Below are 17,645 nucleotides of genomic sequence, written 5' to 3'. Positions count from 1 at the left end.
AACAGAAAAAATTAGCTGGGCGTGGTGGTGAGCACTAACAGTCCCAGCTACTTGGGAGGCTGAGGCAGGAGGATTACTTGAGCCCAGGAGCTAGAGGTTGCTCTGAGCTAGGCTAACACCACAGCACTCTAGCCCTGGTGACAGAGCAAGACTTTGTCCAAAAAAGAAAAAAAAAAACTACTTTAGACGGAAATTTGAAAGGTATCAAAAATGTGTTATTGGCCTCTCCTACCTCCCTTTGTGCACTCTTCTCCCACTTCTTACTGTCTCTTTTTTCCAGGTTCTTGGATGCCCTCCCCTTAATAATGGCAGCTACCATCTTATTGGGTACTTACTATGAGTCAGGGGACACTGAGCTAATAAACTCAAAGAGATTAAGTAATTTGTGGCAAAGCCAATATGGAGCCCAGGTATGCTAGACTCTGAAGCCCATGTTCTTAAACATTAAACCACACTGGTTCCTCCACACTGAGCTGAGATCTTCCTGCCATGAGAATCCAATTCCCCCCTTCTTATCACAGCCTGAAAGGCTTCATGCTGAAAATTGCCAGCCTCCCTTCCCCTTTAACCAGGATAGTCATTCCTTATTGTAACTAATAGCCCTTAGGAAACAAAGGAGGAGAGCAATCTGAAGTAACTCATGGTAACTCCTAATGTTTCCAGAGATGATACATACTATTTCAAAATGGGCATATATTATTATACATTCTCCTTCAACTAGCAGCATTTCAGGCAACTGATAATAGCAAAAAGCAAAAAAATATATAGAGGCAGCAAGGAAGTATGCATTTTTGGACAGGGTAGGATGATAGGAATTCTATTAAGAGTTTACCTCCAAAGTCAGCACCTCTAGTATAGATTGCATTTTTCGCAATTTTTTTCCTTTTTCTACATTTTAATACACAATTTAAAAGGGGAAAAAAGCAACAATACATAATTGGCATTCAATAAATTCTAGCTGTCTTTATTTGCCATGTGATGAAACCAAAGCCCAGAGGAGTAATAGGAAGTCATATAACAAGTGGCAGCCTGGGAAGGGTAACCTCAGAACTTCCAAATCCCAGGCCAGTACAATTTCTTTTTGATACCAATACCTAAAACCCAAGTATCCTATTTATCTTTCTTTTCTGTTTAAGACCTGCCTGAATGAAAACAAAACTGACTAACTATGGATACAAACCCACAGGAATTTGGCCAGGCAAAAATTTCCTTTTCAAATAGAACCAATTCTAATCTGAAAATGGCTTCTAGAAATAATTATTTCATAAAATAATTTAATCCATGTGTTTGTTTTACAGCAACAGAAAAGAATCTACCCTTTCTTAAGAGACTATATGTTACCCCCACCTCCCTTTCCTCCAAAAATTCAGCAGCTGCATCTCAGTTTAATTTGTACTACCTAACAGTTCTAAGAAATTGGCTTTTCAAAAGACATTAGAATTCTAAGACTCTCAGATTAATGGATCTGTCCTCTGAGGCCCCCAAAAGTGTAATCATAGAACAATAGGGGTCAGTACACCTCTTATCAAGCGTTCACCTTCTACTTTGATATCACCCCTTCTTGGAGGGGACCTCAGAAAGTCAAACTGCTATCAGTCAAGCATATAAATAGATAAACTAAATGAATCTAATGAAGAGACCACAATCAAATACTCCTTGGAATGACAATTAGCTGGCCTCCTTGGGAAACATTCAGGGAAACCTTAAAAAAAGATATAGGAAAAAAGTCATGTACCTCTAAGAATAAAACAAATAAAGATATAAATTTAAGGAAATTGCCATCCAGGTAAATATAAACGCAAAATTCTCCCTAGCAACATTAGAAAGTGAAATATATTTACTTAGTGGAAAACTTATGGACCCAAAGCACTTATTTAACCAAATAGCAGAAACCTGTCTATGAAAACCATAATTTGAAAATAAAAGTCTATAATTCTGTTAAGTAGGCATAGAAATTTATAATCTCTGTTTTACAATTATCTAGTATTTATTCATGTACCTAAATTAAAATAACTTTAACCTAGGCAAAATCACCCTGGAAGATTTTTTGTAACACATTTATATCTAAACCCATGCTCAGAGCAGCAAAAACATATAGAAAGGAAAAAATTTTATGTAATTCTTTTTAAATGCTTTATTGGGGGATCCTTAAATAATAAATAATCTAAAATCTACTAAGTTCTAAAGAAAATGGACAAATAATGGAAGCATGTGAAACATACTTTCATTGTCTAAAACATATATAGAACAATAACTTACTCTTTACCTCAAAGAACTGTTTACTTCAATTTTTTTTAACCATTTTGCATTCCTGTTCCCCTTGCCCTAAATGAATCAGTGATATATTTATTTGTACCTGCTTTCTATTCATGTGTTGCATAAATATTCACAATTGGGGTTACTGGGCTACATCTTCCATAATCGTAACATTATTTTAACCAGTCAATAATAAAAATAATTTTATTTTGGTTAACTTCTTTTCAACACAGATGGCTTAAAAATAAAAAGAAACATGTGTTTTTCTATTGTGATCTTAAAAATATCCTTCTGACATGCTTGAATTTTTTTTATAAGTGTGCTTACCACTACCTTGTTGTATAGTAAACTTTAGAAAATGTTGAGATTCCAAAGAGCTGCCTACAAACCAAATGGCATCCGAGCTTTGGCAGGCTGAGCGCCTCATTTCGGCTTCTCTCACCCCCTCTAGCGTTTGCAAAGCTCATCTGTCTGATTATCCAGTTACCTCACTGAACAAGAGCTTGCCTAAGTCCTGCCCATCTATGACATCACCCCGTTCTTCAACCACTGCGAGGTGAAGCTTTAAACTTCAGACTTGGAGGTGGGCTGTGTGCAGGAAACTGGAATGCTCTCCCTCGCGCACTCCTCAGTGTAGGAGTGATCTGAAGCAGGACAAGCTCAGCCTGCAGCTGCCGTTGGCTTTGTGTGGACTGGACGCAGAGCTTGGGAAAGGGGGGAGGGTTATTGCTCCAATTCACAGTCAATGGAATTACAGCTATAGCGGCAGTGTATATAGGATTGCTTTTCTCGTCTTCCCGGTAAGTGTTTTCCATATTTTTTCTTATGATTGTCCCAGAAAGTTTGCTTCGTTTTACTCTCTAGAAAGAAATGACTTGGTACTATGAGGAATCCAAACAGGAACGTTTGTTCTGTCACCAGTACAAGCAGTATATGTGCGTGCAAGCTAGCGAAGAAAAATTTGACTATATAGCCAAATGCAAGAAGTTTCCTAAAACCTTCTTTTATTTTTTAAAAATAGTAAATGGATATTTTCTGTCAGAACTAATTGCTATTTGAAAAGAGCCTTATGGAGAATAGCAAGTTGGAAAGTTAAATGTTAAAGAATACAAGGCAGATTCTTCACAGATGGAAAAGCTGAAGGTCTTGGTAACTTGGTGTGTACTGTATGTGTGGTATGATCACCAATTGCTGTTTTTACAACTGTGAAGGAAAATCAATAATCCCTCAGCCCATGAGTACGCAGTACATGAAAAGCATACATCTCGCTCACAGCTAGCCAAGCTACTCCTGGAGACTTATGTGCCTCTGTAAAGGATTAACAGCTACACCTAGATTTTAAAGCTTGCACTGCTATCCTGCCCGAGCTGCTTCAAGCATTTCAGGCTTGCAAATCTCAACTAGTAAATTCAACTAAGAGGGGAGGGAGACTCTCTTCCAAAGCATATTCCCTCTTCAGTAGAAAGCCAAAATCCATTGCTTAGGCAAGCGTAGTATGTGACTAGCATAGTAAATGGCTAAGTCTACTCAGAAAAACTAACAAAGCTCATCCTGGAAGCTATGCCTGATGTATGCAGCGACTTTGGGGTGGCAGGGGGAAAAAAATAAATGAGTAGAGCCCTCATCAAGTGGGATGTGCAGAGTATCTGTTCTTTGCAACTTATAACAGGAACATCTTACATTGGAAGAAATGCATTTATACTACAAAGCTTGAAAAGCAGATAAATCTTCTCAAAAAATTTTTTTTCATTGAATTAGGTCTGAAATAAAATGGTTGCACAGAGGTAAAGAGTGCAACAGGCCCATATTTTCTCACCATCTGGAGGGTTAGTTTCTATTTATTTATTTAGAATTAAAACGAAAAAAAAACCTTGATTTTTTCAATTATAGAACCTGTTTTACTATTTAGTTATTTTAAATTTTTTTAATAAATCTGTTTTAAAATGCACATGTATATTATCTTATTAGCCTGAAACAACATGAATAAAACCACTAGAAAAGTGCTTCAGCTGTAGCAACGCCTTTCATTTATTCCTAACTGCATAAGAATATTCTGACCAGCATAAACATAAAGAATGCATCTGTTTGTTTTCAGGTAGAATCACTTATACCTGACCCAAAGTGACAGATGACTGATACCTCTTTTGAAACAAGTAAAGAGAGAAATTAATCCTTTAAAAGTACCACGATAATGTTAATATTACAACTACTGCAAATATTAATAATTATATGCCAGGTTTTAATCATGAGAAGATTAAATCTGAGACATACCACTTAGTTTGGACACATATACACACACATACATATGTCTATTTATTGGCCTGAAATAAAAACAGGATTACAAAAACATGATTGCATGTATTTAACTAAAATAATTACAGTTTACTTTTTTTAATAGAGTACTGCCAAAACACATCAAGTCCAAGGATCAGCAAAAATATTAATGAATAAACATAATGAATTCATTAACATTGTATTCCCGTATAACTATCTATCAGTTATTAATTGGCTTTTCATTTCTCTGTACCCCCCCTTAAATCAATTATAGTTACGTTCAAAACGCCCAATTAAACATTTCCTAAACGTAACGTTTGTGAAATACATAATTGGCAGCAAATAAAGTTTTTACAAAAAGGAGAAAAACAGTAAGAAAATTTGTCATAACTAAACGTGGCAGCAAAATAGAAGGTATGTTTCTTTTGCTTTCAAGTGTTAATTAAAGAGCCTCCAATTCTATCAAAACTTTTTCAGAGCTAAATGAAGCAGTGTGAAATAAATTTGGTTGAAATCTTGTGGCTGTCAGACTTTGTTAGCAAGCTATTAATTATCTTTACCCCAGTTTCTTCTCTAGACTATATTGCCCAATCAAATAGAAACTCCAATTATGCTCAGCATCTCCTGCCTAGGGACACAGACCCTAATGAACACTCAGTCTCTCCAGATGAAAAATACAATAATCAGCTTTAAACATGCAAGTGCACTGCAGAGAGATTTTTCTGTGCTTTTCTTGGCCACACATCTTAAGGCTTCCTCCTCTTTCTGGATTATTTTGACAATTTTTAACCCTACAAAAATAAGTAGCAGGGTATTTGCTTTGTCTTAATATTACACAAATGTTTCTTCTTTCTTTTTATTTTTGATACACTAATGTTATACCAATATTAAATTAATCTGGTCATTAAAAATATTTGGTTTAAAGCTGCCATTTCACTCAATTTTCAACTTCCCCCCCTTTTAAGGTGGGTGGGCTGTATAACAAAGAATGTGATCAATGGCAAGATCCAAAGCTAATAATAATTCTGAGTAAACTCCATTATATGTTCTTTTATTCAAAGGAGTTTATTTAAAAAGCATTATAAATAATTGTTTAAAGTCAAATGAAGACCACCATAAATGAAGTTAACTAGGGAAATAAGATTCTGTAAATTTTTCAAAGGCCATAATTTCTCCCCTCCTTCTTTCCTCATCTCCCCCTTTTCCCCCTACCCCCCACCTTTTGCCCCAGAGGCCTTCACTGTTCTTCTCAACGGGAGGCTTTGTTGTAATTAAACCAGAGAAAAACTGGCCAGCAGCAGCCAACATCTGACTTGCGGCTTCTGAAAGCAGTGTTCTGGTAGAGTGTACCACCCCCCAGCGGGCAAAAACTCTACAGTAAATCTCTCCGCGATATTAATCCTCAAAACTGCATTTTTTCTTAAGAGCATAAAAAGGGATGTTTCTTAACTCCAACATTCCACCATTTCAAAAATTTACCAAAAGTCAACAAACGAATTTCCAACAAAGAGATAGTTTCTAAAATGTCTTTTGAAGAAGGCTTCTTCCCTTTAAGAACTAAAAAGGTATATACATTTCAGAAAGCATTTTCTAGTTTCAAAATACAGGATAACATCATTTAATTTGGTTAAATACCACATAAAAGACAGTTTTGAAAGCCATGTTTATATTGGATAAGAAAGGACTTTGATTTATCTATATACAAGAATCCCAGCCAAAACAGATTTTAAGTAGAAAAGAAATAACACATAATTTAAGTAATAGCTAAAGTTTTGTTTTGCATATGCATAATCTCTTTCCTACCCTAAAAATCAAGTGTTAAAAATGTATAAAAAGCTCTCTCCAGGTATTAGTCTGTTTAAATGAGAGGAGGGAGAAATTGCTCTCACTTGATGAGACAATGACAGCTTTTGTTCTTTATTCTTTCACTTTACATGTGCACAAGTTACCGTGGCAACTTTGAAGAGAACCCACAGACCACATTTGGTTAAACACCATTTTTTAAAGTGTGCCACTGGACTGTGGATTGATCAGTTTATGTGTTGTTCATTATCTTCGTCTTCATCTGATTTAAGTAATACCTACCTGGACATGAAAAAGCAATGTGTTTTACGATTTTAGATAGTCTCACTAACCAGCACAGTGCTTGCCACATACTTAAATATTAGAAATTTGAAGCTTGTCAACCAAATTGTACTCACACACTTAAAAAGGAATTTCAATTTTGTAATGGGAAAATGTTTGTGGTTTAACAGAAGTAAGCATACTTTTCACTACAATTGCTCAAAAGTCAGCACAAACTTAAAGCATGCCCCTTTCCCCAAGCTCTCTGCTACTCACCTTCACCACCTCTAAATTAACAGCTTATTCATTCTTACAAGTCTTGGTTGTCTAATTCATTTAGTCTGGGTTTAATATCATAAAAGGAAGCAGCATTCACTATGATGAAAGATAATATCCCAATTTGTCTTTTTGTTTTAAGGATGCTCGATTTAACTTTACAAGCCAAAATAAATAAAGCAGAATTTGATTCACTTATCATAAACCTATAGAGGAAAAGAGTTATTAATAGAAAAGGAGAAAGTAAAAATCCTTAGCTTTGGAAATTTTATCCCCTATTTTCCATAAATGAAACAAAACCTTCTTAAGGCTAGAAAATAGTCTGGATAAAACCAAGTATGAAAAGGCAGACTTGCTTCTCTGCCTCTCAGCAAACCCTTCAGACTTCACGACTCTCAAGAGGAGAGTTAGAGGTCCTTCTGCTTGCCTGGCATTAAACAAAAGAATTGGAACTTTCCTGAAATCTGATGATCGTGGAAAATTTAACCACCAGACAGGCTGCTTAGAAAGCATTTTGCTGTCACTATCAACTAACCTGATGTACTCCAGTTTTTCAGTTTAACCATATATGTAGCTTATTTGAATTACCATTTGTTGTTGCAAAGACTTAGCATTCACAGGTTGTTCATTTTCTTGGGCTTTCTAGCAGCAATTTAAGCCTTCATAAATAAATTACTTCCTAATATTCCAGATTATGATTGTATAAATTCCACTTTACCTAGAAATATTCACAAAGCAGAATAAATTTGATTAAGCATCTGCTTTTCTTCAAAGTTTTAACTCAAAATAATGCAACTAGCTTGGATTAAAAGTTCTACATGTCTTTCCAGCTTTAGATTTAATATTTTTTAAAAGTTCCCAGCATGAAGAAATCATTCTGTGAGACAAATCATTAAAAAGAAATTAAATCCCAAAACCTTATACTGGAATTAGGATTTTTTAAAATGAGTAATGATCAAACAAGTCAAATCAAAATCAATTTAAATCTAAGATGGCAAATAAAGCATTTAGGAAGTTAGCACTACTATTATATAACTTCATCTTAATTTAAGTGATATTCTCAAAATATGAGACATACCTTCTCATCTCAAACATTCCCACCTCCAAAATACTGTAGTAGTAAGGAAGGAATGAATCATATAAACATGTAGATTGCCTCAAGTTCTTGATTTTATTTAAATGCCAGTTTTCTATTCCGGTACAACTTCTTAAATTATATTAGTTTTCCTAAAATATCTCAAAACGATAGCATCCTTATCTATTTACATGTTTTCTTGGGCGTATCATGGAAATAAATTGGAGGCTTTTCAGACTTGATGATTACATTATAAATGCAAAAAAAAAATCCACAATTTATGAAAAGAAACTGAATAGAAGGATCCCTATTAAAAATTTGATTCACCAATAAAGTGATTATGTTTTCTTCTTTTTTCAACAATTTTAAGTGCTATATATTTAAGTAATGATTCCATTAAAAAAAAATTTTAAAACATTCCATTAAGTAACCAGGGCCCCCTTTATGTTTTTCCCCCAAGTTACCCCATTAACAATATTTTTCTAAAAGATCGATTCCTTTTTGTTCAGAAGTAATGGCCTCTTTCAAGCCTATGCAGACAGAAAGCCTCTGAAGTCAGTATTGTGGAAACCTGGCCACAGTGTCCATGCTGGTGGGGGTCATTTTTCTTTTCATCATTCATATTAAACTGCAATGTCTCTATGTGAGTGAATATGTAGATCCAGCTCAGAAAGGGGGAATTTAAGCATGGGGGTAGAATCGCTTATTTTTGGAGAGATCATTACAGCCTTTAATATGCCAAAAACAAAAACCAAAAAAAACTGTTTAGCACTATATTTTCAAATATAAAGGGGAAGGAGAAGATATAAAATAAAACACAGCGAAACATGAATGGAACTGTTTTGAGTTTACGGGAGTAGGGGCATGTGAGAGGAGCTATAAGCTTTATCTTCATTTCTGAAAGAGTATCCTTCTCTCCTAAGAAACCTGTTTGATGTTTTTGCCTTTTGTTTTAATGCAATTTGGGGAGAAGAGAATGACATTTTCCAAGAACTTAATGAGATTTAAGGCTTTCTGTTAATCCCACATTATTACCACTATTGTATGAATGGCAAATGTGAGTTTGCATATCAAACAGCAGAGGAAGCAGTTTCACAAATGTAAAACAGGTAAAATAAACAAATTAATCCTTCTTTTCACATGAATTTTAGAATTTTTTTTTCTTTCTCTGGGTTAAAAATGTGAAAATCAATACATATTCTTAGAGCCTGATTAGGTGAAATGTATATATAGTTCAGATACAAGATAAGAGGCAGTTATTTTATGTCTGGTTGTCATTATGATCATCAATTTGGACACAGGATGCTCTGACCTGACTCAGGGAATAATCAATTTTTAAATCCCCATTCAGCAGATTCATCATCTCAGTTTTAAAGTATGTCTTGCCTCACCTGTATCCCTGGAATATGAGAAATGCTCAACTATTAGTAACATTTTAAGCAGGTCCTCCCTCACTTGTTACTTTTATAATGCTTTTTAATTAGTTTCTCATGCAATTTAACAAAATTGTTTTCTAAACTTAAATTAACCACATTATTTTGTATGTTGAATAATTTTCAAGCTTAAAAAACATTTATAGCAGATTCTTTTAAAAGTAACTTTGAAATTTCAACAGCTTGATTTTCCATTTTCAAACACTGAGAAAGCAACAGTTTTCAAGAGAATATACTATTGAAATTCAACAATAATGAGCAAAGCCCTAAAGGCATCACAGTAAAACCTCACATTAAATAATAAATCATTTAAACTTTCCTCTGTGGGTACTTTGCAATATTCACTAGACTGCTTTATCCATCTGCTAACTTCTATTTTTGTTTTAAGTTGCCTAAATAATAAATTATATGTGTCTATAATTTTTTTAAGTTTTCTCTCATTAATACAGTCTGTGACAGCATTGGTATCTAGTTGGCAATCTTAAAGAAACTGAATTTTCGAGGAGAACCAGAAACACAAATTATGGCCTTATTTAACATACACTTTCAATAGAGTATTTGAATTATGGAACAGATGCTATCCTTGTTGGACACTAGGTAATAACTGGGGGAAAAGCAAATTGCTACTACTTTTGTCCTTAATTTCAGTGTCAAACATTTCCATGATATCCAAATGTCCCCTACATGTAGAGAAAGTACCTGAGTGGGTGACCCTGCATTTCTCTGGAACTCCTTAAAAATCTTCATGCATATTAAATGGGCAAAGCAGTCAACATTAAAATCAGTCTCATTTCGTTAGTCGAGCCAAAAGTCTTTTTTCAGAAATGCAAAATGAACTTACTGAAAATTAGCATGTTCATGTCTGAACCTAGAGAGAAATGCCCCATCAGATTTTAATATGCTTTCCTAATGGTCATTACAAGGAGATGGATTGAAGTAATAATGTCCTTTCTATTCCAAATACAGATTTTTCAAGTTGAGTGTGCTAAAAGAAAATTACAATAGTATTCTCCAGAAAAAACAAAATATAACTTGAAATTCTATGCCACTTTTGGGGCAAGAACACCTGAGTGCCTAAAGTTCCAAGATCATTAAGTAGTCCTTAGATGCACCCCTAAAGAGGAAGGTGATGGTGTCCACATTGGGCAATTGGGAAAATTGAGACTTGCAGGAGGAATCAAGGCACTGAGCAAATCAAAAGAAAAGCTTTAAAGCAAAGTCTTCTCAATTCCTTAAACTGTGGATTGTGTAACTTTGTAAAACCATGTTCAGAAATGTCTAAAAAGTTACCTTAGCATTTCTGTCAAAAATAACCTTGTTATGTATTTGCTCACCTCCTTGACATGTACTTATTTTCTTTTTTTTTTTAAACATGTCATCATTTTATGCCTATGATATTTAAAAGTAAACTTCCAAAGATTGGTCTGTATTTGGAAAGTCAGAGAAGGGGTTCACACAGCCTCTTGGATGAAGCTTTGCTTCTCTGTTTAATTCAAATTGACAACAATCTAGTTGTTTAATTCAAAGTGACAACAATCAGTTAACACTAGAAATTATCTGTTTGATGACAGTCTCAACTTCGGCTCCTACTTCATTTATATAGTAAAATGGGAAGCTTAAAAACAAAGAGGTCAACCTATCCCTTTCTACCGACTACTATCATGAAAAATGTGTTGCTTAAAGAAAGAATTGAAGTTAAATCTCTAGGAAATTTCTCTAGTATTTAAAGTTCATTATTAATAGTTCATTAAAATAGTTCATTTACTTTCACAGGAGATGCTCAATCCCAGTATATTTTAAGGAAGAAAAATATAAAGGAAATGTAGTATACTTCCTTTTCTTTCCATGAAGAATATTTGAATTGTTTCCTATTCCTCTTAAAAGAGAATACCTGTTCTTGTATAACGTGACTGCACCAGAAATTCTGAGAAAGCAGCAAGAAGCAAAGCTGGAAATAGCTATTTCACAGCAGGTAATCATACATCAGGATGTAGCTACTGTACAAAGTTTATATTTGGATAATCCTGGATGGGAATAAAGGTAGGGGGTAACTGCCTGAAAAACCTATTACTATACAGGCCTTAGCATCATGAATGGCTTTCTTCATGAGGATCTGAAGTTGCTATCTCTGACCACATTGCACAGAAGAGCCAATAAGAATTTCAAAGAGGGCAATTTCCACTAAGGGAATTAAGCTACACAAAAGGAACCTTCACACAGAAACTCTATCAGAAAGAAAAAAAAAAAAATACATAGGAAGCCATGTGTCCTACATAGTAACAGGAAGCTGAATTGTTTCTGGCCCCCACTTTAATGAGCTTGCCCACCATGCCGAACCGCAGCTGGAATGTTCATTGACAACAGCAAGCCTGATCTGGAGGTGTATGGGGCATAGGATTACTTGAATAAACAGTGAAGAACATTTCCAAGGACTAAACAAAAAGTTTGTAAGTCCCAGCCCCTCACCAGGAAAATAATATATGTGCATTGGATATTCACCCACGCAAAATTTACTGACATCGTTCAATAAGGTAGGAAAATATTAAAAGTATTTTATTTTCATGCCTAAAATTATGAAGGCTGATTAACACTTAAAAGTACAGAAGAGATTATATTACACAATAGATTGGTATAAATCTATACTTCTCTAGCCATGGGAAAAGTTGAATCATGTTCTAGGTTAGAATTTGAAGAAACATAAATGCACTGTGAAAACATGTTATGAGATAGAAAATAATAAAAAAATGTGGATAAAGTCATTAAACCATGTAGTATGAAACATAACAAAATGGAAAGAGAGAAGAAAGGCATAGTTTAACACAAAATGGAATTTTCCACTTAGACTAGCTGGATGCATTAGCTATGTAATTCTTTCTCAAAAGTAAATGAAAGATTCCTTCTTATCTTCTTGCTAGAAATATCTTTTAAACAATGTCTAATATCAACAATCAAATCAAATTATTGGCTTTACTGAGATTGAGGATCTCAAGATGTGTGCAACTATTTTTGAATAGTAAGAGAATAGTTTTTTTTACTACTTATTTCTATACCTGTGTAGTCCCTTTGCCTAATAAGAAACAGACATAAAAATTTGTTTTTTAAGAAGAAGAAAATTATCTTTAAGTATAACAAATCATATTCCTCTGTGTCTAGTATTATGAATATTAAGAAAAAATTAGAAATTTGATAACCTTGGTCAGTGACTGGTTATAAGATTGATATCAAGTATAATAAAAATACTTTAGACTATTCACTAAAACTGTAATTATATTTAACATTTCAAAATAAAATGGATTTAGGACATGACACTTTCTAATTTATATACCCGAAACAGTTAAGGTAAAGAGATTATATGATTGTGTTCATTGTGAACTAGCAATAAACCATAAGCATGCCCCTCCCAAAATTAAAATATTAAAATTGATTATACATATTTTAGTTTCCACATCTGTTTTAAAGACTATTTTCAATATGCTAGTCTGATTGTCTTCTGTCTTTTTTACACTTCATTTTAGGGTACTAAAGCAACGGAAGCTACCTTGTATAAAGACCTCAACACTGCTGACCATGATCAGCCCAGCCTGGAGCATCTTCCTCATCGGGACTAAAATTGGGCTGTTCCTTCAAGTGGCACCTCTGTCAGTTATGGCTAAATCCTGTCCATCTGTGTGTCGCTGTGATGCGGGTTTCATTTACTGTAACGATCGCTCTCTGACATCCATTCCAACAGGAATACCAGAGGATGCTACAACTCTCTACCTTCAGAACAACCAAATAAATAATGCTGGGATTCCTTCAGATTTGAAAAACTTGCTGAAAGTAGAAAGAATATTCCTATACCACAACAGTTTAGATGAATTTCCTACCAACCTCCCAAAGTATGTAAAAGAGCTACATTTGCAAGAAAATAACATAAGGACTATCACTTATGATTCACTTTCAAAAATTCCATATCTGGAAGAATTACACTTAGATGACAACTCTGTCTCTGCTGTTAGCATTGAAGAGGGAGCATTCCGAGACAGCAACTATCTCCGACTGCTTTTTCTGTCCCGTAACCACCTTAGCACAATTCCCTGGGGTTTGCCCAGGACTATAGAGGAACTACGCTTGGATGATAATCGAATATCTACTATCTCATCACCATCTCTTCAAGGTCTCACTAGCCTAAAACGCCTGGTTTTAGATGGAAACCTGTTGAACAATCATGGTTTAGGTGACAAAGTTTTCTTCAACCTAGTTAACTTAACAGAACTGTCGCTGGTACGGAATTCTCTAACTGCTGCACCAGTAAACCTTCCAGGCACAAACCTGAGGAAGCTTTATCTTCAAGATAACCACATCAATCAGGTGCCCCCAAACGCTTTTTCTTACCTAAGGCAGCTGTATCGACTTGATATGTCCAATAATAACCTAAGTAATTTACCTCAGGGTATCTTTGATGATTTGGACAATATAACCCAACTGATTCTTCGGAACAACCCCTGGTATTGTGGGTGCAAGATGAAATGGGTACGTGACTGGTTACAATCACTACCTGTGAAGGTCAATGTGCGTGGGCTCATGTGCCAAGCCCCAGAGAAAGTTCGTGGGATGGCTATCAAGGACCTCAATGCAGAACTGTTTGATTGTAAAGACAGTGGGATTGTAAGCACCATTCAGATAACCACTGCAATACCCAATACAGTGTATCCTGCCCAAGGACAGTGGCCAGCTCCAGTGACCAAACAACCAGATATTAAGAACCCCAAGCTCACTAAGGATCAGCGAACCACAGGGAGTCCCTCAAGAAAAACAATTACAATTACTGTGAAGTCTGTCACCTCTGACACAATTCATATCTCTTGGAAACTTGCTCTACCCATGACTGCTTTAAGACTAAGTTGGCTTAAACTGGGCCACAGCCCAGCATTTGGATCTATAACAGAAACAATTGTAACAGGGGAACGCAATGAATACTTGGTCACAGCCCTAGAGCCTGATTCACCCTATAAGGTATGCATGGTTCCCATGGAAACCAGTAACCTCTACCTATTTGATGAAACTCCTGTTTGTATTGAGACTGAAACTGCACCCCTTCGAATGTACAACCCTACAACCACCCTCAATCGAGAGCAAGAGAAAGAACCTTACAAAAACCCCAATTTACCGTTGGCTGCCATTATTGGTGGGGCTGTGGCGCTGGTGACCATTGCCCTTCTGGCTCTAGTGTGTTGGTATGTTCATAGGAATGGATCGCTCTTCTCAAGGAACTGTGCATACAGCAAAGGGAGGAGAAGAAAGGATGACTATGCAGAAGCTGGCACTAAGAAGGACAACTCTATCCTGGAAATCAGGGAGACTTCTTTTCAGATGTTACCAATAAGCAATGAACCCATCTCGAAGGAGGAGTTTGTAATACACACCATATTTCCTCCTAATGGAATGAATCTGTACAAAAACAATCACAGTGAAAGCAGTAGTAACCGAAGTTACAGAGACAGTGGTATTCCAGACTCAGATCATTCACACTCATGATGCTGGAGGACCTGCAGCAGACTGTGTTTCAGGTGTTTTAAACCTAAAGAAGGTGATGGTAGGAACCCTGTTCTACTGCAAAACACTGGAAAAAAAGAGACTGAAAAAAGCAATGTACTGTACATTTGCCATATAATTTATATTTAAGAACTTTTTATTAAAAGTTTCAAATTTCAGGTTACTGCTGCGATTGATGTAGTGGAGATGCCTGAACACAATTCTATATTTTAGTATTTTTTAGTAATTTGTACTGTATTTTCCTTGCAAATATTGAAGTTATAAACCATTTACTTTGTGTTCTACTGAGTAAGATGACTTGTTGACTGTGAAAGTGAATTTTCTTGCTGTGTTGAACAATCAGGACTGCGTTCACATGAGATCCTTGTAGTATAAGCACAGGCCATTTTTCACTTTGGTATTAATAAAATGTAAAAAAATAACCTGGCTGAATGGCTGAATGAGAAAAATTAAATTTCAAAAAATAGTTATGAAATAATGTTCCAATTATTAAATTTGTATTATCCTAGTGGTATTCAATAAATCAAAATGTGAAGTAATGGGCAATATCAAACTTGCTGCATATCTCCATTTTTGCTCTAGGCAAATTAGATATTCTTAAGAAAGTTAAGCATATCTTCTGAACTGAGGACATCAGCTGGCATAAAAGGAGTGTGAAGTCTGTTGTAAAAGCCACTGTCAACAAAGCTTTGAGAACAAATGACTTCACAAAAACAATAATGTAAGTGTACTTCCAAGTTAGGGGGGAAATGTGTACTTAGGAAAACATGAAAACTTAGACTTGTATAGTGCAATGAACACAAATACCAGAATTGCATTTTGGTTTTGCCTATACCTTCCTGATTTCTGAAAAGTAAATTCTGAACACAAAATTGTTAGTGCTTATGATGTTTTTATCATAAAGATGTCAAAGAGAAATCTTACACATATTAAAAATGTAGTGTAACTATAAGCAATTCCCCTCAACATTCCAGAGAAAGTAATATTTTAAGTAAGAGAGAATTTAAAAGAAAAATAATTACTAGAAATCAAATTTAGATCTGGTTTATGTGAAATGTTTTAACACTGTACATAAATGTTCAATTTACTTTCACAATGATCAAGAATACTGCCCATTACTGTCACAGTTTTCCAGATATTACATAATGAACTTGTAACATTTCTTTCTAGCTTCCTACTGAATTGTGAGCTATTACTTGTTTAAAAACCATATCATTTTTCAGTTGCCATGATTTTATTTTTTTTAACGAAAACCAAAGTGCATTGTACGCCCTTTGGCCAGTCTTGTATGTGCCTTGATCCAACGCTACATGTATTCAGCTTTTAAAACTCGACAAATTTTTCATACTTCCTTAAATATGAAAAATTATGGTCTTATTGCTGAATAAAACTTAAAAAAAAGTACAGATAATTGTGCTTGCTTTTTCGGGATTATGTTACTATCACTAAGTAGCAAATTGCCCAGCACATTAGTCCTAAACACCCCATGTATTTTTCTAGGCATAAAAATAAAAGTTGGCTATGAATAAAAAATAAATAGCAATATCTTGAGGTTGTGTATCATTTTACTTTGAAGGGTTTAGTGTTTTATGTATAAATTCATTTCTTCTTATTTTACTTATTCACTCTATAGATGGAAAATGGTTGCAGGGTCTTCTTTCATGTGCACTGCTGCCATTGTTCTGTTATTTTTTAAGGTGGTCTTTGAAAAACTAATTCTTTTTAGTAGCCTTTTGCTAGTAGAGTGAGTTGGCATCTGTGACACTGTGAAAAATATATTTGGTCTTTGACCCTATTTCCTGGCATACAACTTCTAAAATCTTTAGAATCTCCAAAGTGATGTATTTTTGTATGCTAATGAGTTGACTGATGGCTTCTTAGCCCTTAGGTTGCTTCAGGATGGGGGCTGGTCACTGGAAAGACCAAGGCATGACTAGAGCCTGGGGACTTTGAGCCCACCTAACTTCAGGGGAGGGCAGAGGGGCTAAAGGTTAAGTTGATCACCAATGGCCAATTTAATCAATAATGCCTACATAATAAAGCCTCCATAGAACCCCAAAAGGCCAGGGTTCAGAGAGCATATGGATAGCTGAACAAGTAGGGGTTCCTGTTGGGTAGCATGCTGGAGAGAGCATGGAAGTTCTTCATACCCCCACACCTCACCCTATGCATCTCTTCATTTGTATCCTTTGTAATATCCTTTATAAAAATCAGCAAATGTGTTTCCTTGAATTGTGAGCCACTCTAGCATATTAATCAAACCCAAAGAAGGGGTCATGGGAACCCCAACTTGAAGCTAGTTGGTCAAAAGCTCCAGAGGCCCAGACTCGCAACTGGTGTCTGAAGGGGTGGGGGTGGGGGACAGTCTTGTGGGACTGAGCCCCAACCTACGGGAATTAATGCTGTCTCCAGGCAGAGAGTGTCAGAATTGAATTGAATTGAATTAGAGGACTCCCAGCTGGTGTCTGCTGCAGAACTGATTGCTTGCTTGGTGTGTGGGGAGAATTCCCCACACATTTGGTCACAGAAGTCTTATACGTTGATTGTTGTTGAGTAAGAGAATAGAAAAAATACTTTGAGTTTGCTTTTCCACACACAACTTCAAGACTTTGAAATCTCAGATCTGCCAGTTGGTAAGTATGTACTTAAAACCAAACCACTTACCCTTCCTAGCTCAGTTTCCATATCTGTAAAATGGGGTAGTACCACTCAGCTCACAGTGTTGTTGTCAG

The 17,645-nt window shown here is 35.4% G+C and overlaps 2 protein-coding genes across 7 annotated transcripts in view; one reads left to right on the top strand and one right to left on the bottom strand.

Moving 5' to 3' along the window:
- MACROD2 (mono-ADP ribosylhydrolase 2) overlaps positions 1 to 17,645 on the bottom strand; it is a 1,707,340-nt gene that overhangs the window by 1,449,928 nt on the left and 239,767 nt on the right. The gene's annotated exons all lie outside the window — the stretch shown is intronic.
- FLRT3 (fibronectin leucine rich transmembrane protein 3) lies at positions 2,849 to 17,492 on the top strand. 3 transcript variants are annotated; one of them, XM_069496643.1, is made up of 3 exons: positions 2,849 to 3,056; positions 11,152 to 11,350; positions 12,894 to 17,492. In XM_069496643.1, the coding sequence occupies exon 3, from the start codon at positions 12,946 to 12,948 to the stop codon at positions 14,893 to 14,895; it is 1,950 nt and encodes a 649-aa protein (XP_069352744.1). In that variant the 5' UTR covers positions 2,849 to 3,056; positions 11,152 to 11,350; positions 12,894 to 12,945; the 3' UTR covers positions 14,896 to 17,492. The 3 variants fall into 3 exon arrangements, with proteins under 3 accessions (XP_069352744.1, XP_069352746.1, XP_069352745.1); XM_069496645.1 differs by lacking the exon at positions 11,152 to 11,350; XM_069496644.1 differs by lacking the exons at positions 2,849 to 3,056; positions 11,152 to 11,350 and adding an exon at positions 11,363 to 11,909 and having other exon boundaries at positions 12,894 to 16,234.

This window comes from Eulemur rufifrons, chromosome 20 (genome assembly GCF_041146395.1).
Source record: "Eulemur rufifrons isolate Redbay chromosome 20, OSU_ERuf_1, whole genome shotgun sequence".
In the NCBI taxonomy this organism is placed as follows: Eukaryota; Metazoa; Chordata; class Mammalia; order Primates; family Lemuridae; genus Eulemur; species Eulemur rufifrons.
The sequence above is the reverse complement of the archived record's forward strand: the minus strand, read 5'-3'. Positions and strand labels throughout refer to the sequence as shown.